Raw genomic sequence first — 18,968 nt, 5'->3', positions numbered from 1 at the left:
GAACTGTTTTAAAGTCATCCACGTTGCTGGCTGTCAAATGGCTCCTGTGGAATGGAACTGAAAGCAATGCATCTGAATTCCAGTAGCTGGAAGCCACAGGAGGGGAGAGTGCTGTTGTGCTCAGGTTCTTCTTCCTGGTTTCCCACTGGAGCCTCTGGTCAGCCACTGTGAGAACAGGATGCTGGACCTAGATGGGCTATTGGCCTGATCCAGCAACCATGTCCTTAACAATGATAATAATAATAAATAATAAATTTTATTTATATCCCGCCCTCCCCAGCCGAAGCCAGGCTCAGGGCGGCTAACAACAATAAAACAGTACAACACAACACAACACTCTAAAATCATTCATTATAAAATTAATTCAAATCAAACCAATGGCAACCATTGGGCCAGAGCTCCGCAAAGATTGCCAAAGGAGGGAGTCAGGCTGTGCCCTGGCCAAAGGCCTGGTGGAACAGCTCTGTCTTGCAGGCCCTGTGGAAAGATGTCAAGTCCCGCAGGGCCCTAGTCTCTTGTGACAGAACGTTCTTAAACCCCTCTCCATGGTCTCAATGGAGGCAGGAGGTTTGGGTGGGTGGGTTTGAGGGGAAACAGCTGCTGAGGCAGTGCTAAAATGGGGTGCAGCATAATTATTCGTACGACAGATTTTGCTACTCTTCTCATCACCACCACCACCACTCAAAAAAAAAAAAGTTTGGGGAAATTGACTCTCGTCTGTTTGTAGTACTGAATCAATTTATTTATTTTTAAATCCTCACTTGCTTCTGGGCAGAGTTAATGGGAAGCCCATAAGCAGGACCTAAGTGAGACAGCAACTCTCCCCACTTGTGATTCCCAGGAACTGGCATTCAGAGGCATATTGCCTCCAACAGTGAAGGGAGAACGTAAAGACATAAACTGAACCCTGCTGGGTGCGTTTCTGAATGTATTTCCCTCAATGCAAACCTCCTGCCCGTGGGCCAATAGTGGCCTACAAGGCCATTTGCCTCAATCCATGTCCATCTGCCAATCAGAAGCCATGACATGTAACATCATAAGGTGAGCCCTGCTGGATCAGGCCATTGGTCCATCCAGCCCAGCATCCTTTTCCCACAGTGGCCAACCAGATTCACATTATGAGAAGCCCACAAGCAGAACCTGAGTGCACCAGAAACTCTTCCTACTTGTGATTCCTGGCTAACTGGGGTTCAGATGCATTCTGCCTCTGACAGTGGAGGGGGAACGTAGCCATTGCAGCTAATAGTCCTGAAAGTCTTGTCTTCTGTGATTTCATGTTTTCATTGTTGGGACTTAGTATGAGCATAGGAAAACAAGAAAAGCCAGCCAGGTGTGCCAAAGCAAAGCCCACAAACAGGACCCAAGTGCAATAGCATCACTCTCCGCACTTGCAATTTCTAGCAACTGGAATTCAGATGCATTTCTTCTTCTGGCCATGCTCCCCCACTTCTGCCTTCTAGGCCAGGAATCCCCAGATTCTGCAGCCCTCCAGATGTTTTGGCCTACAACTCCCATGATCCCTAGCTAACAGGACCAGTGGTCAGGGATGATGGGAATTGTAGTCCAAAACATCTGGAGGGCCGAAGGTTGGGGGTGCCTGTTCTAGGCGATTGAAGATCATGCCAAGCCCCAGAGCATTTATTATCAGATTCCAAAAGCTTTGTAGACTACCTTACAAGTTGTAAGATAGTCTACAAAGCTTTTGGAATCTGATAATGAGTGACTGAAGGAGATTTGAAAGCTGACTCAGTTGAGACAAGGTCTGAGCTGGTGACCTTCCTCTGGGGTGAAAAGGAAAGCCATTCATGTCTGAAAGTTGCGGTTTGGGAGTGGTGCCAGTAGAGGCTTTATTCCCGAACAGTCACTTGGGTGCGTCTTTTTTATTGTTATATAACCCTATTAAAACCAGCCTCATGTTGTTCAACTGTACCTACCTAAGGTAGATTGTGCTGGAATTTCCCCCTTGTTCATAGAGCTTGTTTAGCCTGTACCCACCAAGTAGGCAGACATCTCTGGGTTGTGTCGGGGGGGGGAATGGAATCTACCCCTGCCCATCTAGGTAGGTGTCAAATCTCCCCCCCCCCAAAAAAAAACTCCCAACATCTGAATGTTTTGTAAAATGTGTGCTGAGTTTTGTGTCTGCTGTTGAAAACACAATTGTTATGAAGCCTAGATGGGCAAACATCTCTTCAAGATTGATGTGGGAAAGCAAAGGAGCCAGTTTAAAAAGGTAAAGGGACCCCTGACCATTAGGTCCAGTCGCGGGCGACTCTGGGGTTGCGGCGCTCATCTCGCTTTACTGGACGAGGGAGCCAGCGTACAGCTTCCAGGTCATGTGGCCAGCATGACTAAGCCACTTCTGGCGAACCAGAGCAGTGCATGAAAACACCGTTTCCCTTCCTGCCGGAGTGGTACCTATTTATCTACTTGCACTTTGACATGCTTTTGAACTGCTAGGTTGGCAGGAGAAGGGACCGAGCAACAGGAGCTCACCCCATCCCGGGGATTCGAACCACCGGCCTTCTGATCGCAAGCCCTAGGCTCTGTGATTTAATCCACAGCGCCACCCGTGTCCCGGGGCCAGTTTAGTCTCCAGCAAAAACTGGTGGTGCACAGCACCAATTGGCTGGGAATAGTGATGTTAATAACCACTATTCCCCTTTCCTGACCAAGACTTGGGAATTTTCCAAACATTTTAAAAAGTTTTCAGGCTTCTTATGTGTCCATAGCTCAGTGACAGAATAACTTCATTGTACCCAAGAGGTCCTGTGTTCAGTTCCCAGCATCACCAGGTAGGGCTGGGAAAGACTCCTTACCTGGAACCCTTGAGAGCTACTGCCAGTCAATGTACATAATACTGAGCTAGATGTACCCGTGGTCTGATTTAATTTAAGGCAGCCCCCATGTTGACACAATGAGATGTTTCCTTCCCGGCCCCCTACACTTTTTAAAAAGTGAGTGCAACCTTTTTAAAATGCTTGATAACTTTGCACTTCAGTTGTACACATTGCATACCTACTTCCACTAAAATAAGGATTCTGTACAATTTTCAGTGTCTCTCCCCCAAATTGTGCCCATGTTTGCACAAATAGACACATAATCCAACTGATATCTGCATTCTAGACTTCAATGAAATCTACCAAACAGGTCTGTTTGCTTTGAAAAGTGTTCAATTTCTCCTTCCACCCTTAAGAACACAAGAAAATCCTGCTGAATCAGACCAATAGACTACCACCTAACCCAGCATCTTGTTCCCACATTGGCCAGCCAGGTGCCCCAGTGGGCAGCCCACAAGCACAAGAACCACTCTGCCCTCCTATGGCTTCCAGCAACTGGAATTCAGAAGCATGACTGCCTTTGACTATGGAGGCAGAGTATAGTAACTGTGGCTAGGAACCAGTGACAGCCTTCATGAATTTGTCCGATATCCTCTTTTAAAGTCATTCAAGTTGGTGACTATCAAGTTGGTGACGAGTAACGGGAGCTCACCCTGTCGCAGGAATTCGAATCGCTGACCTTCTGATCAGCAAGTCCTAGGCTCTGTGGTTTAACCCACAGCGCCACCCGCGTCCCATTATATTAACTTATTTCTCCTCTTATGCACCTTTTCTCTAAACTAAAAAGCCCCAAATGCTGTGATCTTCCCACATAGGGGAATATCTCTATCCTCCACCGTGGATAATTTTGGTTGCCGTTTTCTGAACCTTTCCTAATCTAAAATAGATAAATGATTATCTGGGTTCTTTCCCCCCCCCCTTTTTTTTTTTTTTTGCAGGGCTCATCTCAACGACATGGAGAACATTTACCCCTTTCTCTTCCTCGGTGCGATCTACTCCCTTCTGGACCCCAACCCAACTGTGGCCCGGATCCACTTCTTGATCTTCTTCTTTGGCCGGATTGTCCACACCTTGGCCTACCTGCTGAAACTCAGGGCTCCCACGCGCTCCGTGGCCTACAGCGTGGCCCAACTTCCCTGCATCTCTATGGCCCTACAGATCCTCTTTGCAGCCATCAAGTCCTGGTGATTGCTTTGATCTGAGACTTGAAAGGTGTGGGAAACGAGATGGACAAGCGGCTTTGTTTGTAAGAGGTGGATAAAGCTCTTCCTTTTCCTTGCTGTGGTCTGGTGATGTGCATTTCAGCCTCAACCACTGCATCTCTTTGCCTGGATGGACTCTCAGTCATGTCATCTTCAGACTGGACAGTTTGCTTGGCAATCTCTCCTAGGAGGGAGGGGGCACCTTTCTGTTGCTGATGGGCATGTGGTGCAGAGGTTCAGGTCCACAAAATGATAAATAAAAACACTTATTGCAGTACAGAATATCTCGCTAGTCCCAAGCTGTCTATTTCAACTCTGGTGGATTTCACTTAGAACAGAACTTGGTGCACATGACTTCCAGAGGTGAGAGGTGGCACTCCAGAGCTCTTTATCTGGCCCTCCAGATTGTGTGTAATACTGTGGGAAGGAGGGAGAACCCTGCCCTGGTTTGCATCTCGGGCTATGTCTCTAGCTCATTCTTAGCACATTGTTTGGGGAATTAGACGCAGCAGAAGCTTGCTGGTAAGGAAGTTGTTCTGTGTTGAAGGGGAGATTAAAGGATAAGGAAACAGCCCCACCAAGGAGATACTGCAAGACTGAGCAGATGGAATGCAATGTGAACTAAATGTTTTCAGATTCAGCTGGGGGTGTAGATGAGGCTCTGGCACACACAAGCTAACAGTATTAGTCATAATACTGGGACCTGCAGCAAGAGTAACACTATATGGGTAGATTTGACCAATCAGTTCTTAAGCCTCATTGCAAGGTCCTTAAAAGAGCTTCTGGTTCAGGTGAAAGGAATGGGAATCCTGCAAACACGAACGGAGCACAATAGGAACTCTCAATACTTGTGATTTGGAGCAACTGGCATTCAGAGGCATATTCCCCTCAGTGAATGAACCTTTCAGCCAGGGTCTGGTGCTCTTCAAATGTTTTGGGCTACAACTCCCATCAGTCTCAGTCAGCACAGCCATGTGATGCTGGGGCAGATGCATGCACAGCTGTGCAAACTAGGCGCTGATGGAAGCAGTAGTCAAAAAAAGTTGGAAGGCAGCAAGTTGTCAGAGGCTGCCCTCTAGTGATACTTTGTGGTTATGTCAGGCCAATGCCTCATTTTTGCTGTTTGCATCCATCTGTATTAGAAATCAATGGACTACGCTTCCAGGGGTGAAACAAACCACTGCTTTAGCAGCACAGAAGTGACTCCCCTGGGTTCAAAGCCTGGGCATTGTGGTCCAAAGGAAAGCAGAGCAATATGTTGGGCACCAGGAGTTGCCTGAAGGAGGCGTACAAGGTGCCATTCAATAGGGACTTCACTCCGGATTTGTGTAGGGTTTAATCCTTAGCCTTTTCTTCTCCCAAAGATATCCCGCAAGTTAGCAGAGGTTTAGGATCAGCATTTTCCTTCTACAAGATGGGCTCCTTTCCCAGGTTAATGGCAAGTCCCATCTGCCCCTCACTTGCCTCTACAGCACATGCAGAAACTGCCTTCTTGACCACGGGACGCACAGTTGGTCTGGTGCACTAAATATGCTGGAGCCTGTCTTTGCATGCAGGAGAAGACCCTAACACACCGAGGGTTTGAGACTCATGGGATTGATGGGTCTCAGTGCCTCCTCATCTTTTAAAATACCTATCCTGGAGCTCATCTTTCCAAGGAACTATTAACTGGTGTTTTTATTATAGAATCATAGAGTTGGAAGAGACCACAAGGGCCATCGAGTCCAACCCCCTGCCAAGCAGGAAACACCATCAGAGCACTCCTGACATATGGTTGTCAAGCCTCTGCTTAAAGACCTCCAAAGAAGGAGACTCCATCACACTCCTTGGCAGCAAATTCCACTGTCGAACAGCTCTTACTGTCAGGAAGTTCTTCCTGATGTTTAGGTGGAATCTTCTTTCTTGTAGTTTGGATCCATTGCTCCGTGTCCGCTTCTCTGGAGCAGCAGAAAACAACCTTTCTCCCTCCTCTATGTGACATCCTTTTATATATTTGAACATGGCTATCATATCACCCCTTAACCTCCTCTTATTGTTGTTGTTGTTGTTCCAACCTGACCTGGGACCTGCTGGTGAAGGGCAAGCAGAGTAGTAGTAGCAGCAGTAGTAATAGAGAGGTAGTATGGTGCAGTGATGGTGTAGAGAGTTGGACTAGGCCATGGGAAACCAGAGTTCAAATCCCCTCTAGGTCATGATGCTCACTGGGGGACCTTGGGCTAGTCACTGCCTCTCAGTCCAGCCTACCTCTCAGGGTTGTGGGGATTAAACAAGGAGGGGTGGAGAACCATGTACACCTCCTTGAGTTTACTTGAGGAAAAGGTGGAGTATAGATGCAACGAATAAATAAAATTAATAATACCGCAGACAGGCCCCTTTCAGACTTTCTTTGCGGGCCTACCAGTTATAATTTCCATTTGATTTTTTAAAAATATTTTGCTCAGGTTGACTTTGAGTGGACTCCCCTGTCCAGGCTAAATGTGGCATGGGATATTGGTTCTGCCCTTCTCCATATAAATGCTCTCCTCCAAGTTAGCGATATGAGACACAACACAGTACGAATACCAAATCACAGAGGTGGTTTGAACGCGGCATGTAGAAACCATCTGATATTTATTTTATAAGCATTGAATTGAAAAAAACAAAAACAAAAAACAGTCAGATTTCACCAGCCACTATTATGTTCATGCCATCTCTGACAGCCATTTTGAAACAAAGAGAGTTTGGAATCATAACCACCAACATTTTGAGTTGGGGAGAAACTGCAGAACTAGGTTTCTTTCCTCTAGCTCTTCCTGGTCTGTGCTGCTTTGCAAATCTCTTCCATCCCCCCTTTTCCCCCCATCTGGTTTTTTTAAAAAATCCAAATGAAAATTTGACTTTTCATTATTTCTTTTGTGAACATTTTCTTGAGTCTAGAAGCTCATCCTGGAAACAAAAAATCAGCTCATTACCAACCGAATTTGCAAAGCTCAAACTCCTCAATACCTCTTGCCCCTTACTTAGGCTCCTGTAGGCAGTGCGATTCCCCCTTTCCCTTCACTGGCAGGAGATTCTGTTCAAATTCTTTGGAGGAACAACCTGCATTTCCTCCTTATACACAATTCCATAGTCTCCAATTGCTATGAAAAAGCTGGGATCTTCACAAAAACCCTCAAGCCATCACAGCTTCTCTCTGACACGCAGAGTCCCGAATTCCCCCAACCAGCAAATGAGCACATGGACGGGGTACGAAATGGTACAATGAGAGTTGGTTTGATCCATCCCTCGTCGTCTTTTCTGTATCTCCTGTTGAGGGTCACACTGTTTCTCACTCACCACCCGAGCCAGAGGTGATTGGCTGCGAGGCGACAAGGGCAGAGGCTGATTGGAAGGCAGTGTGACATGTACAAGTGGGACTCCATCTGTGATTGGCAGGAATGAGGTGAGGGTCCCTGGCTGCGAAAGATGTGCCAGAGGCCTCTGGAAGAAGGTGGATTGGGAAAATAAGCTAAGTGAGAGAGAGGTGGAGCTGTGTTCACCCTAGAATAGTTTATAATGCAGGTCACTGGCAGCGCACTGCTAGGACCCTTCCGCATTGCAGGGGTGTCTATCACCTCTCACCAACTCCCCTGTTTTTCACATCCTGTAGCCATTCCTACAACCACACGGCATACATACCATGCCAGCCTTCCTGGATTGGGGCAGAATGGCTGTAGGCTGCTGACAGAGGGCTCCAGGGGCTTCATTTTTAGTGATGAGAGTTTTGGGGATGCTTATGCCTCCAGGGGTTGAACGTGAATAGATGACAGTCTTGTGTCTTGGGGCATCCAATCCATTCAGCACTCCCTGCCTCTGAGTCCTGTCCCTCTCTGGGACTCAACATCCCATCAACCAATGCCCTGCTCATCCTAAAGACACACACACACACCAGTTTTTGAAAGCCAAAGGGCATGACCCTCAAATGGCGCACAACCTCTGTGGAAACCAGCAGAGTAAGCAGGGTATCTGACAATCTCTTACAGGACCACTCTGAGTTATTGTGAGTTCCCCTCTTATCTCCCAGAGGGTGTTTTTAAAGGAATGGGGTGTGCGCATTTGAGCAAAAAGGAAAAATGCAGCCTCTCTGTTATAGCAATGTTGAGTTGTTGTATACCCCCAAAATGTACACTTGTACCATGTGGGGCTGGATGAGTGAATACAGGTACAGCAGGTTCAGAAACTTTCATCAAGTTCTCAGGAGGTAAAGTTCTTCTCTTTCAAAACTTCAGGTGAACAGCTCTGAACTTTTGATCTGCTGAGAAAAGAAAGGGTGAAGTAACTGTAGGGCGATTTGGCTTTACACTTCTCACCATCGCCTCTGGAGGGTTTGATAGTTTCTCTTGGCCACCCCATCTGCTAAAATCAAACCCTGCCAGAGTGTCTCATTCCTTCGTTCCTCAAAGCCAATGAATTTAATTTGAGGGGGAAAGAAAGACATTGTGAACGTCTGTCTTCCAGAGAGGACATGAAAGAGACAAAGGGCAGAGTAAGAGAGACGGACAACGTATGAAGGTGTTGGTGTTGCTGGAGCAAGAACGTATGAAGGTGTTGGTGTTGCTGGAGCAAGAATCATCAAGGTCTTGGCTGCCCAGTGGGGCTGGACTTTGAAGCAGGCGGGGGTGGAGATCCTGGCTGCAGGGGAACATGAGGCAGGCTTGCCTCTTCGGCACGACCCCTTGGTCAGTTCACAGTGGGCACCTGGTTCTGATGAAGGCTGAACTCTTTGGCTTTGAGGCGTAAGCTGGCAATGCTGTTGGCCATGTTGACCCCTTGGGTGGGCGTGGTGGGGCTGCTAGAAGTGTACGAAGGCACTGTGTTGCTGAGCCATGCGAGGTGGGGAGAGAGGGAAACAAAAAAGAGTTATAAGTCTTAACAGCAACTGTTGCTTGCTTAAGGCCACCCACCCTCTGCCCACATCGCATCTCTCATCAGCCGTACTACACATCAGATGTGTGGTGTTCCAGGGTTGGGGGAGGTGGGAAAAATGGGAGCTTTGTAGCCACTGGTTCTTCTCACCCTTTGTGGTGTTTGGAACCAAAAATGCTGAAAGGAGTCAAGTTAGCCACTGAAGATGGGCTCTAGGGTTACTCTGGAGAAGGGGTGTGGGAAGCTCACTAAGGAGTCATTCTGTTTGCGCCAAAGGTAAGCATTTAGGAACACCGACAACACACCAGGCTTCAGTTTCAAAACAAAGGTGTGGAAGTTCTGTTACGTTTTATGGAAAACTCCACTTAAGAAGATATTGGAGCACTCCAAACCGTTTGAACACATGTGTGCACAGAAAATAGCAGACCTAGCTGAAAGGCAACACATGGAGATCTGCAGTGATAATTGAAATGCACCCTTAATTATCATTATTGTACAATTATAACAGTATTGAGATGGGGTGTGACTGTGACTTTCTCACACTTCTGAATTTTCCCCTACACTACAGTTTCACACTTTCTTGAATGTTTTTGCTGGGCTGTAATACGTCCTGGAGCTCTGGTCATGGCTATTCATTATCTAGGGGGAGGACAGAGAGAGGTGTGTGACTGTATTTTTAGCAGTACCAGTAAAAAGATAAACCCCAAACTTGCTTCTTGAGATCAGCATCTTTTTCTGAATATGTTGTGGGAGCCTACGCATATCATCTCACACACTTTCATCTCAATCCATCTTGCATGACTCCGATTGCATGCATGCCTTCGTTTGCAATTTCAGTAACTGACAAAGTTATGCTGCTCTCTGAACTTAATTTCTTTACACTTCTAAATTCTGTTTCCCTTTGAAGTGGAGCAGGCATGCTCTGATTTTAGACCATCTCTCTCCTCCTGCTCCCTTGCAAAATAAGCATTCTCTAGGCGACTGAAGCAACTTCAGTTTCCCTTCTTTTCTTGTCCCTGGTCTTGTTAGCACTTCTGTTTGAAAATGGATATAATTATTGTTGCTAATCTGCTTCGTAGGTCTGTGTAGGATAAGGGTCTGGGTTCTTTTCTGCACAGAAAGGAAAACTGAAGACTGCTCTGGACTTACCTGTATTGGGATGTTGTTGACCAGGAGAGATAGTCTGGGCTCAGATTGGTTGGACGAGGGGCCATGGGTTGTTCGATGGCTGCATCTTGGCTGTAGGATTTGAGGAGTGATGCCGATCTGTTGGCAAGCATGGCCCTCTCATTTCGGCGAAATTTGGCCCTCCGGTTCTGAAACCATACCTGGCAGAGAGGAAGAGTGTTAGGATGTTATTTTAATCTGCAATTTAAGGAAGATAATACTGAGTAAGAACACAAGCCCATTCAGCTCAATATTGTCCACACTGACTGGCAGCAGCAGGTCTCTGGGGTTTCAGGTAGGGGACATTCCCAGCCCTACCTGGAGATGCCACTAGGGGCTGAAGCCAGGACCTCCTACATCCAAAGCAGATGATCCAACACTGAGCTGCAGCCTTTCCTCTAAAGGAAGACGAAAGATTCCAGTCCTCATGGTTCTGAATAAATGGGCATGGGCAGAATTAAACATGGAAAGCTGTCTTATACTGAGTCAGACCCTTGGACTGTCTAGCTCAGTATGCTGGCAGTTGCTCTCTTGGGCTTCAGTCGTAGTATTTTCTCAGCCCTACCTAGAGATGCTATCAGGAATAGAACCTTGGACCTTCTGAATGTACAGGAGATGCTCTACCACGGAACTACAGGGAGCTTGAACACCCAGAACTTCATTCCGGTCCCTGCAGGTGTACATCTCTGGAGAGATGGTTGCCTTCAGCTATTCCCTTCTCCCTCTCACCTGCACTCTGGCCTCGCTAAGGCTGACCCTCCGTGCCAACTCCTCCCGGACAAAGGCATCGGGGTAGTGCGTCCTCTCAAAGACCCTCTCCAGAGCCTGGAGCTGGCTGCTGTTGAATGTGGTGCGGTTTCTTCTCTGCTTCTTCTTCCGCTTGGCAGAGCTGCGGGATGCACTCAAGCTCTCACCTGTTGGGGGACAAAAGAGAGGCAATGGTGATTTCGTCCAGCATCCTTTTCTCACTGTGGCTGAACAGTTTCCTGTGGAAAACCAGCAAGCGGGATCTGAGCTCCCCTCCTGTGGTTTCCGGCACTGGTATTCAGAAGCATGGCTGCCTCTGAATGTGGAGGCAGAGCATGGCTATCCATACACATCACACCTGGGTGGGCAGGAACTATGCCCTTAATGTACCTGGAGAAGAAAAAGCATCACATGAAAGAAAGAATAGACTTGTTTCCTCCTGCTCCAGAGAGAAGGACTGTGGGAATTTGCAGTCATGCCTCTCACCTGGAAGGAAATTAACTCCTTTATTCCTTCTCCTTTTTCACCATATGAACTCACTGAGATAGGAAGTGCCTGAGCTTGCTCACTACAAGCTCAGACCACGTGCTTAGCACTATTTCATTATATTTTGTATCCCAAGATTTCTGCCTGTGTTTAATTGTTGCTTCATGGAATAAAATGAATGAACCTGACCTTTGGAACTTGGTAAGTAAAGCATGTTTAAACTTGCTAAAGTGTGCTCACTGCTAAGAGGGGTAGGAATGGGTAAGATCTGGTAGTGACTCAGGATAGGATATTTAAAAGGTTTAACAACCTAAATCCCCACAATATTTTGCTGCTTGCTTTTGTGACTTCAAAACTCTGTTGTTGGGGCTTTCTCTGTTACCAGTGTTTGCTTGCCCTGCATTTCTGGATGTAGGCATTGGGTGCATCCGTTTATTAATTACCCCACATGGGTGATCTGTATCTATCTGTTCCCCCACCCACCCAAGGACCTGAACCAATGGATCCGAGTCACAAGAAAAGAGATTCCAACCAAACATCAGGAAGAACTTTCTGACAGTAAAAGATATTCAACAGTGGCGTGGACTCCCTCGGAAGGTGATGGACTCTCCTTCCTTGGAGGTTTTTAAGCAGAGATTGGATGGCCATCTGTCATGGATGCTCTAGCTGAGATTCCTGCATTGCAGAGGGGGGGTGGACTAGATGAATCTTTGGTTCCCTTCCAACTCTACTATCACACGATTCTATAAAATGCAGCCTAGGAAGGTGCAGTCTGCCAGAGAATGGTCCCTGGGCGTGTGTTTCAGTTTAAATTCTGTCCTGAAATCCTATACAGCAATTTTGCCTCCCGCTCTGTTATGCAAACATCTGGCTTCCATTTGTTCCCTAATGGCGGGAAAGAAAGTTATTTTGGAATTCACTTTTTATAAAAAAAAGGGAATAATTTTATGACATCCCCTTTGATTTTCAGCAGGGTTGCCCCAGATTCTTCTGCTGTGTGTCAAATCTAAGTGACTGTGATGTGGCGAAACGTTTTGCTTGCCTGGGTTGCTCGCTAAGAGATAGGTTGGGATTGAGGGCACAAGAGACTCACTCTAAAACAGGGGGTGGGGGGCTCAGCCCTTGGGGATGCATGCAGCCCCTCACCGACCTCTCCACCTGGCCCTCAGAACCCTTCCAAGGCCACACCTTTCACTGCTTGGCACGCTCTCTGAGTGATTTTGTCCTGCAGGGATGTGCCTTTGAGCTGGTCATGCTTCTTGCCTGCCTGAATGGAGGATAGCATACCTTCAGACATTCCTCAGATGAAAACAGGGACATTTCTCACTCTTCCCCCTCCCCAACTGAACCTATTTGACGCTCTGCCAGCAGAGCATTTCCACCACCCTGCTCCCTGCCTGTACCTCAGAGCCATGCGTCACGCGAGGCTATGCCTCCATGTTGTTGGCAAATCTCTTCCTCCTCACCCACTCTCCAGCAGCCACTATGAGTTGCCCAAGAGAGGAGGCTGGCATTTAAGGTGGCCATGGAGAGGCTGCGGGGTGCCCCCTCGCAGCTGCAACTGTCGCCCAGGGCAAGCGCTGGCTCATGCTCACTCCCAAGCTCGGTGGCAGTGGCACTGATGGGAAATAGGGACATTTTGAGGGACAGGCTGAGACCCTATCTGCCCACGGATTGCCTCGCCAGAGTGGTGCATGCTCTGGTTATCTCCCGCTTGGACTACTGCAACGCATTCTACGTGGGGCTACCTTTGAAGGTGATCCAGAAACTACAACTGATCCAGAATGCGGCAGCCAGACTGGTAAACGGCCTCAGCCCAGTATACCTGAAGGAGCGTCTCCACCTCCATCGTTCTGCCCAGACACTGAGGTCCAGTGCCGAGGGTCTTCTGGCAGTTCCCTCACTGTGAGAAGCCAAGTTACAGGGAACCAGGCAGAGGGCCTTCTCGGTAGTGGCACCCGCCCTGTGGAATGCCCTCCCACCAGATGTCAAAGAACAACTACCAGACTTTTAGAAGACATCTGAAGGCAGCCCTGTTTAGGGAAGTTTTTAATGTTTGATATATTACGGTAATTTAATAATTTGTTGGAAGCCACCCAAAGTGGCTGGGGAAGCCCAGCCAGATGGATGGGGTATAATTAAATAATAATAATAATTATTATTATTATTATTATTATTATTATTATTATTATTATTATTATTATGTCAAATTAGAAGCTTTTGTAATTCTGGGGGGCTGTCCCTGGGCAATCGGGACACTTGGAGAGTATGGGATAAAGAAAGGGGGATGCGTGCAGAAACTAACCCACTGTGCAAAGGGGGAAATTCATATTGGTTGCTGTCTGCTTTTGCCTCTGGCTCCTCCCACCGCTGGCATGTGCATCCCCCTACCCCCCACCCACCCCCCACCCTGGAAGGAAAATGTGGCCTTTGGACTGAAAAGGGTTTCCCACTCCTTCTCTAAAATAACTTGTTGATAATTTCCCTGCCTTCCAAAGCGAACAGCCAGTTCTAAGCTCGCCCTCCTGTCTTCCTGGGGGTGAGACTAGGCAACCCTTTGGATCCTTTCTAACTCTACAGTTCTATTATTCCTCTGGCACCTCTGCTTTAACCCTTCCTTCTCCTCTTATTCGGCTAAGCTGAAGGGGTGGAAATAGCCTGGAGTGCATTAGCTGTACATACCGCCAAAGAAAAATAAATGCAGCTCCTTTCTAGTTAGCTCTAACCTCTCTCTCTCCCCGAGAATCCCTTCCCCACCCCCTCAAAATAACAATTATGGTAAAATGTGACCCAGAGGCTGCAGACATCTCTAAGCAAATAAATAGGCTTTATTAATTAACACAAGTTCTTAGCAAACGGAACCCCAGTTCGATCTCAGGTGGTCTGAATTAGCAAAAGCAAACAAGGTGTTTAATGTGGATTTAACAAATTCACACTGACTCGGCCAGATTAGGAGGGATGTCCTTTGCCCAGAAATTGTTTGGAAAGGCAGGACCTGTCACCCACCCCTTCTCGCAGGTCAGTTTTTGGAAACGAAGTGCTCTCCTTCACAGCTGGGATGAGAAACCTGTGGCTCTTGAGACATTGCTCAACTCTTAATTCCCATCAGCCCCAGAAAGCAGGGTCAAGGATAGTGGGATATGTATCTAGGTGAACCTTTCGATTTCATTTTTTTCTCTCTCTCCATTCTAAAGTTCAAGTTCTCCACATTTCCACTTCATGCATATTTTTCAAAAAAAGTCCTTATTCAGAAGCATTTTAGTAATAATAATAAAAATAATATTTATTAATTTCTATGCTGCCCATCTGACTGGGTTGCCCCAGCTACCCTGAGCAGCTTCCAACAAATTTAAAATCTTGAACACAGTCCCACTTTAAACAGCCTCAGCCTAGTATACCTCTAGGAGCATCTCCAACCCCATTGTTCTGCCCGGTCACTGAGGTCCAGCGCCGAGGGCCTTCTGGCGGTTCCCTCATTGCGAGAAGTGAGGTTACAGGGAACGAGACAAAGGGCCTTCTCGGTAGTGGCACCCGCCCTATGGAACACCCTCACTGCAGATGTCAAAGAGATAAACAACTACCTGACATTTAGAAGACATCTGAAGGCAGCCCTGTTCAGGGAAGTTTTTAATGTGTGACATTTTAATGTATTTTTATTCTTTGCTGGAAGCCAGCCAGAGTGGCTGGGGAACAATTTATTTATTTATATATTGATTGATTGATTGATTGATTGATTGATTGATTGATTATTAACTTCCCTATACAGGCTGCCTTCAGGTGTCTTCTAAAAGCCTAATAGTTGTTTATTTCCATGACATCTGATGGGAGTGTGAACTTATCCTAATCTGCATTTTGTGTGTGTGTGTGTGATTTTCCTTAATGGGCACTTCTTTGCAAAGTGATTTTCCCTGATATAATGCATTTTTGCAAGCCATTTTCACAAATGAAGCCAGGCTAGTGAAGGGTGTGAGCTGAAGAGGCATCTGAAGGAGCAAATAGAGGTAGCTGGAGGCACCTCCAGGCCTGAGATTCTACATGCCTGCTACAGCAATTTCCCATGGAAAAGGAGCCAGGACTGTCTCACAGTATATGGCTTTTTTTCTGCTTACGCTTGTGGAAAGGGGAAAATACGTGTGATGTGCCATAGCTAACCTCAAGCGGCTCTAAGTGCTAAAGCTGGCTTTTGGGGGAAAGAAATTGGAAGTGCATAACAACTTGGACAGAAATCAGATATCTTTGCTCAGTAGAAAGAAAATAAACTCACAAATCCTGGTCTTCTCCAAAGTGTTACAATGGTTGTGCACCATCCCCAATCTCTGCTGAGCGGCAGAAAGATTTCAGGGGGCTCCAGGGTTGTGTTTCCATTGGGAAATCAAGACACGGTGGAGACTACTGTCTTTAGGAAATATGGTTTGTTGTACACATGTTTACACCTGGGTCTGCTTTGGGAGAGAGTTCGGAGAATTACGTGTCAAGAGGGGCTTGTTCCCCACAGCAGTGCAGCGCTGGAGCCCAAGGCATCCTGCAAACCATCTCTGTGCCTCTGTCCCAGGCGGCCAAGTTGGTTCTGCCCTTCACAGCAACTCACCCGAATTCACCCCATTCTTCCCCAACCACTAAATTTCAAAAGGACACATTTTTCCTATAACTTCTCCCTCTCATCTCTACTATTTACTCGAAGTTCAGGTAAAAGAGGGTCAATGACTGGCCACTGTCAGGTAATTACACCTTGGACTCATCTGCATTGGCAAAGAAAAAGTGCTTTATATGCGTTGTTTAGGCATGATAACACTGTGACACCAAATGGTGCTGTGGAGTTCTGTTTTTGCCAACCCAATTTCTCATGCAAAGCTTACAAGGCTTTTAACTGAAACACTTCTTTGATGTGCCTAGATCTAGCCCTTGATAGTCCTTCTCCCCAGGAGATTTCCTGGTTTAGCCTGAATTATAAATCTAGCGTCTGGCATCTTCTCTTCAATGCTCTAAGTATTATCTAAATGTTACCATTTCTTAGTTTCTAACATTCCCTAACTCTAGCAGTTACTGGTATCCTTTCACCCCAAAACTCTTGTTACCCCAGATCTGTAACAAAAGTTTTGAACCATATGGCTACTTTCCTGTAGGGCAAAGGTGGGCAGTCTTTTCCCCGCCTAGCTCCATACCCAATGGTGGGCAAGACCACAGCTGGAAGGGGATGGAGACATGTCCCTTTCCTCTATTTTTCTGCCACTTCCCTTCTCCCTCTTTTTTTCTGTTTCTGTCACTCCTTTTCTTTCTCACACATCCTTGCTGCCACCTCCCATCTATCTCGCTCACTTTCTTCACCGCCTCCTTTTTTCTCACACTCCCTTTCTGCCTCCCCCTTCTCTCTCACACTCAGGATAGGTTAAATCCTCTTCTCTGGTGCCAGGGCCCTAATCCAACTTCCCTTCCAGTGTTATGGGATCTAATCTCTGGCCTGACTTATCTAGCTTGGCCCTTAATGAGCACACCAAGTCTCTAACGAAACATCTGTAGGAAACGTCATAGGTCTTTCATCTTCCTCTCTACCACCTAAATCCTGACCTTGATGTTCATGGGGTGTTTTTATTTCATTTTATTCTTTTAACTGGTGAATTTGGAATGGGAAATATGTTATTACAGGTTCTGGATGCCAGAGTTTGTGGGTGTAAGTCACACACAATCCTTGGGTTCAGTAAAAGTTAGAATTAAATGAGGTTTGGCTAAATTGTGCCCAACTCAATTTATGCTATTAAGCCGGGCAGAGATAGCTGGATGAGAGCCTTGGAAGAACAAATGCTGATAATGGCTGAACTGTTAACCGATTAAGAAGGCCATTAACAGAGATTGGTGGAAATGGTGAGAGCCCCTCTGTGAATTGAGGTGTCCTTAGTTAGCAGAGACAAAAGGCCAGCTTTTCAGGAGGAAGGGGGGTGGGAATTGCAGTGGGTACTGACATAAGTGAACATGAAGAAGTGTCATCTTTGCAAGCTGGGGGGGGCAGAGCAGGAGGGGAATGGTCTGTTTTATGCTGTAGAAAGGATCAGATATGATGTTTGGGGTCTCTTGGAGTCTGAGGCTGCAGCAATGAGAGGAGGAGCACAACCCTCTGGGGATTTGAATGCTCTGAACTCTCTCCATCTAGATGCAGATTGTATGTTGTTGGCATCCATCTGTCTTGAGAGACAATGGAGTGGGCCTGGGGTGTGTGAAGTCAAACTGCTGCATTAGCAGCACTGAAATGACCTCTCTGCAGTGCAAGCATGGACAGTGTATACAGAGGTCCTAGGCTGACCAGACAACAAGACCCCACTCTCAGCCACACTGATGTGGTCCAAATGGAAGCAGAGCAATACATTTGGCACCAACTTGGCTACAGGAGTTTCCAAAGGAGGCGTACAAGGCGCCATCCAACAACCTTAGGGATTCCACTCTGGATTTGAGTAGGGTTTCCTCCTTAGCCCTTTCTCCCATAGATGTTCCACAAGGCACCAGAGGTTTAGGATCAGTTTTCATTCTCCTAGAGGGGCTCCCTTCCCAGGTAGACAAGCCCCATCTGCCTCTCACTTCCCTCTACAGGATGTGCTGTATATTTGTGTAAGTAATCCATATATCATAAAGACACTGCAGTCTCTGCTTTGCCTCTTTGTTCCAAAAAGTAACCCAGATCCTGACAAGTGCTCGTGGTACCCCTGGAATCTCATACTGCTCAGAGGTTGCGGTGGTGTGTCACACTGGTGTAAGAAGTGGGGTCTGTGTTTTCTAGAGGAAAAGGGCCGAGGGCTAGATGTTCCTGAGCCGAAATGGAGGAAGAAACAGCAGCATTCCTAGAGCAGGTCATGTTGGTGCTCCAGCAGCAGGTCCAGCAACAGATGCAGCAAGAAAACCAGCAGTTTTATAAAATAGAGCAGCAGCCGGCAAAGTGGCAGAGAAGCCTCTGTGGAGAGGAAAACATGACTCCAAGCAAGGTGAGTGCTCTGCCAGATGGAAAGATGCTACAAGTGCTGGAGGTGACCCAGGATTTAGGCACAAACTATTTTGAGCCTTGTATGAAAACGCTCAATCTAACTCAGGGTGGTCCTGGGGTATAGTATTATATTCCAAGTGAAATCATAGTACTACTTCTGGACATGGGGCGGGGGGAGCAAATTAATTCTCATTCTTTCTAGGTCAGATATCTGGCAAGGCAACGTTGTTTTGCCTGAAACCACACATTCAGGCTGGAGCAGAGACAGACTCTCAGGTTTTCTTTTTCTTCACTTTATAGTTCTAAAGAATAGCTGCTTGTAGGGGTGGGATTCACTTGGTCTGTTTTTCATGGCAGACTGACTTCACCCAACATTCCCACACTTGTTTGTGGATCTGAACATGCCTCCTAGTCAGATGACACGTCGCTCCTGATTTTGTAGTGTACTTTGAGCATGCATAAAAGGCTGCATGGAAATATGTATTATTGCATAAAAGAATCACAGGAAGTGCATGGTGTGTTTTTTTGTTTTACTTGCGAGTGCACCAGAAAGCATTGGAAAGTATGTTTTACATATAAAAGGTACACAAAGTGCACATGACAGAATGGCATGCAAAGAAACAGGACAGAACAGGATGGAATGAGATGCAACAAAATAGAACGGGACAGCAAGAAAAC

General features: G+C 46.7%; 2 protein-coding genes across 7 annotated transcripts in view; one reads left to right on the top strand and one right to left on the bottom strand.

Moving 5' to 3' along the window:
- The window catches only part of PTGES (prostaglandin E synthase), a 28,711-nt gene extending 24,388 nt beyond the window's left edge, over positions 1 to 4,323 (top strand). For all 4 annotated transcript variants that reach the window (XM_083424090.1, XM_083424092.1, XM_083424091.1 and 1 more), the window contains one exon: positions 3,776 to 4,323. In XM_083424090.1, coding sequence (XP_083280216.1) covers positions 3,776 to 4,025 — 250 coding nt within the window. In that variant the 3' untranslated portion in view covers positions 4,026 to 4,323. The remainder of the gene's footprint in view (positions 1 to 3,775) is intronic.
- A 2,441-nt stretch (positions 4,324 to 6,764) lies between these two features.
- PRRX2 (paired related homeobox 2) overlaps positions 6,765 to 18,968 on the bottom strand; it is a gene marked incomplete at its 3' end in the record, with an annotated part of 57,262 nt that continues 45,058 nt past the window's right edge. Inside the window, exons 2-4 of one of the 3 annotated variants that reach the window (XM_083424072.1) lie at positions 10,820 to 11,004; positions 10,073 to 10,251; positions 6,765 to 8,312 (exon numbers count right to left, since the gene is read on the bottom strand). In XM_083424072.1, coding sequence (XP_083280198.1) covers positions 8,252 to 8,312; positions 10,073 to 10,251; positions 10,820 to 11,004 — 425 coding nt within the window. Of the gene's footprint in view, positions 8,313 to 8,737; positions 8,877 to 10,072; positions 10,252 to 10,819; positions 11,005 to 18,968 lie in introns of those variants that run through there. The other 2 variants (XM_083424073.1, XM_083424071.1) reach the window with 2 other exon arrangements.

Source organism: Podarcis tiliguerta, assembly GCF_965153285.1.
Source record: "Podarcis tiliguerta genome assembly, chromosome: Z".
In the NCBI taxonomy this organism is placed as follows: Eukaryota; Metazoa; Chordata; class Lepidosauria; order Squamata; family Lacertidae; genus Podarcis; species Podarcis tiliguerta.
This window is presented reverse-complemented; position numbering and strand designations above follow the sequence as displayed.